Source organism: Bombina bombina, chromosome 5, assembly GCF_027579735.1.
Source record: "Bombina bombina isolate aBomBom1 chromosome 5, aBomBom1.pri, whole genome shotgun sequence".
Taxonomy (NCBI): domain Eukaryota; kingdom Metazoa; phylum Chordata; class Amphibia; order Anura; family Bombinatoridae; genus Bombina; species Bombina bombina.
Genome location: NC_069503.1, coordinates 319822588 through 319832060, shown reverse-complemented (window position 1 = coordinate 319832060; position 9473 = coordinate 319822588). Strand labels below are relative to the sequence as shown.

General features: G+C 37.1%; 1 protein-coding gene across 2 annotated transcripts in view; it reads right to left on the bottom strand.

Moving 5' to 3' along the window:
- Positions 1 to 1220: 1220 nt before the first annotated feature.
- Positions 1221 to 9473, bottom strand: part of LOC128659318 (scinderin-like) — a 105901-nt gene continuing 97648 nt past the window's right edge. For both annotated transcript variants that reach the window (XM_053712984.1, XM_053712983.1), the window contains exons 15-16: positions 7891 to 7951; positions 1221 to 1408 (exon numbers count right to left, since the gene is read on the bottom strand). In XM_053712984.1, coding sequence (XP_053568959.1) covers positions 1275 to 1408; positions 7891 to 7951 — 195 coding nt within the window. In that variant the 3' untranslated portion in view covers positions 1221 to 1274. The remainder of the gene's footprint in view (positions 1409 to 7890; positions 7952 to 9473) is intronic.

Here is a 9473-nt window from a genome sequence, read left to right as displayed (position 1 = left end):
GCTCACTCTTTATCCCTATACTTCTGTGTTCCTCACCTATATCTCTTAGCTCCTCACTCTATATCCCTATACCTCTGTGTTCTTCAACTATATCTCTTAGCCGCTCACTCTATATCCCTATACCTCTGTGTTCCTCACCTATATCTATTAGCTCCTCACTCTATATCCCTATACCTCTGTGTTCCTCACCTATATCTCTTAGCTGCTCACTCTATATCCCTATACCTCTGTGTTCCTCACCTATATCTCTTAGCTGCTCACTCTATATCCCTATACCTCTGTGTTCCTCACCTATATCTCTTAGCTGCTCACTCTATATCCCTATACCTCTGTGTTCCTCACCTATATCTCTTAGCTCCTCTCTCTATATCCCTATACCTCTGTGTTCCTCACCTATATCTCTTAGCTGCTCACTCTATATCCCTATACCTCTGTGTTCCTCACCTATATCTCTTAGCTCCTCACTCTATATCCCTATACCTCTGTGTTCCTCACCTATATCTCTTAGCTGCTCACTCTATATCCCTATACCTCTGTGTTCCTCACCTATATCTCTTAGCTGCACACTCTATATCCCTATACCTCTGTGTTCCTCACCTATATCTCATAGCTGCTCACTCTATATCCCTATACCTCTGTGTTCCTCACCTATATCTCTTAGCTCCTCACTCTTTATCCCTATACCTCTGTGTTCCTCACCTATATCTCTTAGCTGCTCACTCTATATCCCTATACCTCTGTGTTCCTCACCTATATCTCTTAGCTCCTCACTCTATATCCCTATACCTCTGTGTTCCTCACCTATATCTCTTAGCTGCTCACTCTATATCCCTATACCTCTGTGTTCCTCACCTATATCTCTTAGCTGCTCACTCTATATCCCTATACCTCTGTGTTCCTCACCTATATCTCTTAGCTCCTCACTCTATATCCCTATACCTCTGTGTTCCTCACCTATATCTCTTAGCTGCACACTCTATATCCCTATACCTCTGTGTTCCTCACCAATATCTCTTAGCTGCACACTCTATATCCCTATACCTCTGTATTTTACCCAAGTTAACTAAATAACCCCAGCACAAAACCCATTATCCCCTAACCTCCTATAAACTGGTTATTAAAAAAAAACAAACAAAAAAAAAAAAGCTTATCCTCCCACCTAGGCTCCATCCAAGCTTCCCCTTTCCAAAATGTATTTAGCATAGACCAAGCAAGGGTACTATATCTGAAGTTGCACATTTATTTAGTTTGATAGGTGCTATATAAGCAATATTTCAGTTCTGCCATCGCTGGGCATCCCATGCCATAAACCAGCCAGTAAAGGTTGGAGGCTCAAAACCCTGTTTCACAATAACAATAGGAACGCCTTTGTCTCTTCCAGAAGGATCCGTCTCAAGATATTTTTTGGCTGTGAAAGAAAACAAAATTGCAGGTTATAAGGGCCAATGCAAATATTAACATAAATGTATAGGTGATAATTTAAGGTTTGTGTTTAAAAAAACTGCTCTTTGTATAGGAGGATAAGGGAAATATTTTAGTTACAGAATGTAGTTACATATAGAATTGTGTATTGTATTTCAATATTAAGAAATCTTTAAAAAGGTTTGGGAGTGATACATTCATTTTAGGTCATAATGTTAGGCCTTAAATAGATATGAAAATACAATACAATAAAAAAAAAAGTTTCCAATGTTCTTCTATAATTAAATTGAATGTATTCCTATGGTATTCATTGTTGAAGAGATACCGAGGTAGGTGTCTGGAGAACTACATGGCAGGAAATATTGTTGTCATCTATGGCCCTTACATCCCTGCTTTTCAAAAAAGATAACAAGAGAATGAAGAAAATGTGATTATAGAAGAAATTAGAAAATTGGTAAAGCTGTCATGGTGTCATGTCTGAATCATAAAGGAAAAGTTTTGGGTTTCATTTTCCTGTAAGTAGTAACATATTCTACTATGTGGAGAACATTGGAATGTGAAATATTAATATTTTCATGTTGGATTAGCGCAGTCTATGGGGGAATACGTTAACCTGGTCACGATATTCAAAGTTTGTTTTTTTGCACACATCCGGATAGCACACAAATGAAAACTTTTTACTTTTAACTTATAATACGCGTGCTACCCGACGCACGCAAAAAAAGCACAGTTAATGCACAAGCGGGAGCGATAAATAGGGCTCCTCTTGTAATCTAGCCCAAAACATTTAATTATGCACAGTGAAAACATGTGACAATGTACTCATTATTTTGCCTGCTTTTACTGTAAAAAGACTGAAAAGCACTCCTACAGGCTGCATTACATTTTAAAGGGCAGTAAAGTCAAAATTAAACTTTCATGGTCTTTATAGAGCAGCAATTTTAAACAACGTTCCAATGTGCTTCTATTATTAATTTTTCGTTGTTCTCTTGGTATCATTTGTTGAAGAGTAAACCTAGGAGGGGTCATAGGATTTCAGGAGAGTGCATGTGTCTTTAGCAGTCTATGGAAGTAGTGTTTGCAACATTGTTTTACATTTCTTTTATAAAAAGTTACATATACTGCTGCCATAGAGTGCTAAAGCCACGTGCACGCTCCTGAAGCGCTATGAACCCACTAGGTTTACTCTTCAACAAAGAGGACAAAACAAATGTGATAATATCAGTAAACTGAAAATTACCTGCTCTATCCCAATCATGAAAGGGTAATTTTGACTTTACTGTCCCTTTAATATAACTGTGTTGATTATGCAAAACTGGGGAATAGGGAATAAAGGGATTATCTATCGTTTTAAACAATAAAACTTCTGGAGTAGACTGTCCCTTTAAATAAATGTTTTTTCTTTAAGGAAGAAGATTTAGTGTATTTTGAAGACAGTGGCTGTTTGTTCCTTTTACAACAGTGTGTTTTTTAAACAGTGTACTACATAAATTGTGTTTTTAAATGAGGACAGGTTTATTAATATTGTATTTTTTCAGCTGCTTCAATCACGCAAGTTCACACTGTACTAAATGCGTTTACTTCTAATATCGAAGTCTCACTGTACTAAGCATGTTTCATTTTATTAACACATTTGGTAAAGTGAGACCATGATATTAGAACTAAACCTGTTTAGTATGAACTTACTATAAAGGGCTTACTTCTAATATTGCCGATATTGAGACTATGGGGGTAGTTATCAAGCTGTCAACCTCAAATACGCTGGAATTCCGCAGCGTATTTGTGGCAAGGCTGATTCGCCTTAGTTATCAAAGGCTAGATACCGGCAAAAGTAGAATTCTGTGACGTAAGCTTCGATCCGCCGGACTCAGTCCGACACAGATCGATTCTTACGTCACTCCAGATGTTCCGCACACAAGTGCGGCACAATCTGACTACTTTTGCTAGTTATCAAAAAACTAGCAGGTACGCTCGGCACTTTTCCGGCCCAGCGTACCTGGTTTTCAAACCGCCGCCCTGGAGGCGGCGGATCCCATAGGAATCAATGGGAGTCTGACCATAGCGAAAGTACAAGTTCGCTGCTGCACGACATCCCATTGATTCCTATGGGAGCTGTCTACACCTAACACCCTAACATGTACCCCAAGTCTAAACACCCCTAAGCTGTCCCCCCCTACACCGCCGCAACCAAATAAATGTCTTACCCCCTAAACTGCCGCTCCCGGAGCCCACCGCAAGCTACTCTATACATATTAACCCATAAACCGCCGCTCCTTGACCCCCCCGCAACTATAATAAATGTATTAACCCCTAAACCGCTGCTCCCGGACACCGCTGCAACCTACATTATACCTAGTAACCCCTATCCTGCCCCCCCTATACCGCCGCCCTCTATAATAAAGTTATTAACCCCTATCCTGCTGATCCCGCACCTCGCAGCAACTAAATAAATAGTTTAACCCCTAAACCGCCGCTCCCAGACCCTGCCGCAACCTATATTAAACTTATTAACCCCTAATCTGCCCCCCCTACACCGCCGCCGCCACTGTAATAAATTTATTAACCCCTAAACCTAAGTCTAACACTAACCCTAACACCCCCCTAACTTAAATATTAATTAAATAAATCTAAATAATATTTCTATTATTAACTACATTAATCCTATTTAAAACTAAATACTTACCTATAAAATAAACCCTAAGATAGCTACAATATAAATAATAATTATATTGTAGCTATCTTAGGATTTATTTTTATTTTACAGGCAACTTTCAATTTATTTTAACTAGGTACAATAGCTATTAAATAGTTATTAACTATTTAATAGCTTACCTAGCTAAAATAAACTGAAATTTACCTGTAAAATAAATCCTAACCTAAGTTACAATTACACCTAACACTACACTATACTTTAATAAATTATTCCTATTTAAAACTAAATACTTACCTGTAAAATAAACCCTAAGATAGCTACAATGTAATTAATAATTACATTGTAGCTATTTTAGGATTTATATTTATTTTACAGGTAACTTTGTATTTATTTTAGCTAGTTAGAATAGTTATTAAATAGTTATTAACTATTTAATAACTACCTAGCTAAAAGAAATACAAAATTACCTGTAAAATAAATCCTAACCTAAGTTACAATTAAACCTAACACTACACTATCATTAAATAAATAAAATAAATTAAATACAAATAACTACAATTAAATACAATTACATAAACTAACTAAAGTACAAAAAATAAAAAAAGCTAAGTTACAAAAAATAAAAAAATAGGTTACAAACATTTAATATTACAACAATTTTAAGCTAATTACACCTAATTTAAGCCCCCTAATAAAATAACAAAGCCCCCCAAAATAAAAAAAATTCCCTACCCTAGATGACATCGCCCGGATAGAAGACTTCTTCAGCGCCGCTTGGAAGATGGCATCGCCCGGATGGAAGACTTCTTCAGCGCCGCCTGGAGGATCACTTCATCGGATGGAAGATTTCTTCAGTGCCCCTTGGAGGATCACTTCTGCCGCTCCGGATCTCCTCTTCAGTTCCATCGGTGGCTCGGCTGAGTGAAGACGACTCAAGGTAGGATGATCTTCAGGGGATTAGTGTTAGGTTATTTTAAGGGGGGTTTGGGTTAGATTAGGGTATGTGGGTGGTGGGTTTTAATGTTGGGGGGGTTGTATTTTTCTTTTACAGGCAAAAGAGCAGTTTTCTTTGGGGCATGCCCCACAAAAGGCCCTTTTAAGGGCTGGTAAGGTAAAAGAGCTTTGAACTTTTTTTAATGTAGAATAGGGTAGGGAATTTTTTTATTTTGGGGGGCTTTGTTATTTTATTAGGGGGCTTAGATTAGGTGTAATTAGCTTAAAATTGTTGTAATATTTTTTAAATGTTTGTAACCTATTTTTTTATTTTTTGTAACTTAGCTTTTTTTATTTTTTGTACTTTAGTTAGTTTATGTAATTGTATTTAATTGTAGTTATTTGTATTTAATTTATTTAATTTATTTAATGATAGTGTAGTGTTAGGTTTAATTGTAACTTAGGTTAGGATTTATTTTACAGGTAATTTTGTATTTCTTTTAGCTAGGTAGTTATTAAATAGTTAATAACTATTTAATAACTATTCTAACTAGCTAAAATAAATACAAAGTTACCTGTAAAATAAATATAAATCCTAAAATAGCTACAATGTAATTATTAATTACATTATAGCTATCTTAGGGTTTATTTTACAGGTAAGTATTTCTTTTTAAATATAAATAATTTATTAAAGTATAGTGTAGTGTTAGGTGTAATTGTAACTTAGGTTAGGATTTATTTTACAGGTACATTTCAGTTTATTTTAGCTAGGTAAGCTATTAAATAGTTAATAACTATTTAATAGCTATTGTACCTAGTTAAAATAAATTGAAAGTTGCCTGTAAAATAAAAATAAATCCTAAGATAGCTACAATATAATTATTATTTATATTGTAGCTATCTTAGGGTTTATTTTATAGGTAAATATTTAGTTTTAAATAGGATTAATGTAGTTAATAATAATAGAAATATTAATATTTAAGTTAGGGGGGTGTTAGGGTTAGTGTTAGACTTAGGTTTAGGGGTTAATAAATGTATTACAGTGGCGGCGGTGTAGTGGGGGGCAGGATAGGGGTTAATAAATGTATTATAGGTGGCGACGGTGTAGGGGGGGCAGATTAGGGGTTAATAAATTTAATATAGGTTGCGGCAGGGTCCGGGAGCGGCGGTTTAGGGGTTAAACTATTTATTTAGTTGCGGCGAGGTGCGGGATCAGCAGGATAGGGGTTAATAACTTTATTATAGAGGGCGGCGGTATAGGGGGGGCAGGATAGGGGTTACTAGGTATAATGTAGGTTGTGGCGTTGTCCGGGAGCAGCGGTTTAGGGGTTAATACATTTATAAGAGTTGCGGCGGGGTCTAGGAGCGGCGGTTTAGGGGTTAATACATTTATAAGAGTTGCGGCGGGGTCTAGGAGCGGCAGTTTAGGAGTTAGTAACTTTATTGAGTTGCGGGGGGCTCCGGGGGCACCGGTATAGGGGGTAGAACAGTGTAGTTTAGTGTGGGTGCTTAGTGACAGGCTAGCAATAAAGCTGTGAAAAAGCCGAAGAGCAGCGAGATCGGATGAGTGATAACTCTCAAAGTCCGCTGCTCATCGCCCCGTACTTGGTGCGCGTCTTTTTGACAGATTTATTGATAACTTAGGCGTATTTTTTCAGGTCCGCGGCAGCGAAGATAGGCGAGCTTAGGCGGGCGTATTGGGCCGGCAAAGGCAGGAAAGTTGACACGTTGATAAGTACCCCTCTATAGCTATAGTTGTACATTCAATATACTGAAACAACCTTTCAACAGCTCTAAAGCAATACAATTTGAAATAAAATCACATGATTATGTCCTAGATTCACTATACATTGATATATACTGTTGCAGTAAAACCGTTCTTTAGGAAAGATTCAATATTAGTGAGATCTGTCTCACAGGTTTGAATTCTTCAGTGAATCGTGGTCTATATGTTTATTCTGATAAAAATAGGTAGAAACAGACTAACCTAAATTTTGTTTTATTACATTGGTGAAAATGGTTCATATTTTCTTTAACTTGTATTTTAATACCCTAAAGGGATAGGAAGGTCAAAACTTAAATGTGCACTTGTGCATTTCAATGTAAAATAGACACATTTTTGGAATATACTTTACATTAGTAAAAATTCTTCTAGTAAAAGTTATTACCGTTTTTATGCAGCATACACACATATCCTGTGAGGGCCAGTGCAGCAGTATTCAAACACCTTCCTAGGGGGCTATTTATTAAAGGTCTTGCGGACCTGATCCGACAGTGCGGATCAGGTCCGCAAGACCTCTCTGAATACAGAGAGCAATACGCTCTCCGCATTTAACATTGCACCAGCAGCTCACAAGAACTGCTGGTGCAATGCCGCCCCCTGCTGACTAGCGGCCAATGGGCCGCCAGCAGGGAGCTGTCAATCAACCTGATCGTACTCGATCGGGTTGATTTCCAGCGATTCCTGTCCGCCTGCTCAGAGCAAGCGGAAAAGGGTTATGGAGCAGCGGTCTTTAGACCGCTGCTTCATAACTTGTGTTTCTGGCGAGTCTGAAGACTCGCCAGAAACACGGGCCCACAAGCTCCGTACGGAGCTTGATAAATGGGCCCCCTAGAGTCAGCAACGGCTTGTGTGACACAAATGACGTCTTCAGATGCAATACACACCACCTCCAGCTTTCTGAGCTTGAATACTACTGCACTGGCCCTCACAGCATATGTGCGTATGCCACAGAAAAAACTGTCATTACTTTTACTAGAAGCATTTTTGCTTATGGAAGTATATTGCAAAAAAGTCTTCTATTTGAAATTGAAATACACCAATGCACATTTCAGTTTTTACCTTTCTATCCCTTTACCTAAACAACTCTCATCTCCATTACCTGACACCAAAGATTCCTTTTTTTCTACATCATTTGAATCTTTTCCAATCCACAGGAAAATCTGTACAAGATATATAAAATAGAAGTATTAGTTTACTGAAGTTGACCATAATCATAAAATGCTACAAATCTGAGACTGATACAATATTTAATAATACAATATTATCATGTTTTTCACTTTATTGTATCTTTAAATGTCTAATTAACCACTAAATAAAAGCCAAATAAAGAACAGTGATTAATTGTTATTCATTGCTACATATTTTACTGCAGGAATGGTTAATCACTGTTTACTTTGTCTGACCTGACCTGTAGTTAAAGGGACATAAACCAAGTGTTTTGTTCATGCTTGAGTTAGAGTATATAATTGTAACCCCTATTTATCTGTACATCAGCCATTGTTTTTACACTAAGGGTTACAACAGAGGGGCTCTTGCCAACAGTGGGATTTTGTAATGCCTCATGGAGTGACCCTCTCTATTACAGGGCTCAAAATCCCTTAGGACATGCAATGTATAGGGTATGTGTGTAAGTTAGGGGCTAAACAATTTAGCAGTTTACATTTTTTATAAAATTTACTATGTCCTCTTGGTATCCTTTGTTGAAAAGCATACCTAGGTATTCTTAGGAGCAGCAATGCACTACTGGGAGCTAACTGCTGACTGGTGGCTGCAAATATATGCCTCTTGTCTTTGGCTTAACCAGTGTGGAAAGATGTTTAAAATGGTATAGTCTATTTGATTCATGAAAGAAAAATTGAGAAAAGATAATTGAAATTATTAGCAGTGCATGTGTTGCAAATACTGCTGCCATATGGTGCAAAACACCTACGTTGCAACAAACCAGGATACATTTTTCATCATCAGAGCAATCACAATCCAATCTATTTCCATATTGGATATGAGCGAAATAGCAGAATTCCCCCATACAATTCATGCACAACATTAATATCGGATATAACAATCCATTCAACCATGGGTTTTGCACAACAAAGTGGTGACATCCAATTGACATGTTTAAGCGGATTCCAAGATGAATTGGAATCATTCTATTATCTTGTGCATGTGCAATACACTCTGAACTGGCCATGGACCCTTTTTAGATATAAATATATGACAATATGCTCTACATTCGAAAAACCTTGCCACTTAGCTGTTTCATAATTCATGGTATGAGAACTGCAGTGCATTAATTTCCTGTGCTGTTCTTATTGATTTTAAAACAACATGTAAATTAAAGGGACACTGAACCCAAATATTTTATTTCATGATTCAGATAGAGCATGCAATTTTAAGCAACTTTCTAATTTACTCCTATTATCAATAATTCTTTGTTCTCTTGCTATCTTTATTTGAAAAAGAAGGCATCTAAGCTAAGGAGACAGACACTTTGGTTCAGCACACTGGACAGCACTTGCTTAATGGTGCTGTCCAATTAGCAAGGACAACCCAGGTGTCCTTTTAAGGTTTCCCCCAATGATTAAAAAATATTATTTATTTTTTTTAAATATTAAAAGTTAATAAAAATTGGTGAAACATGCCCAGTATACCCATCAAGCCCATATACAAATGGTTTTCAGATTG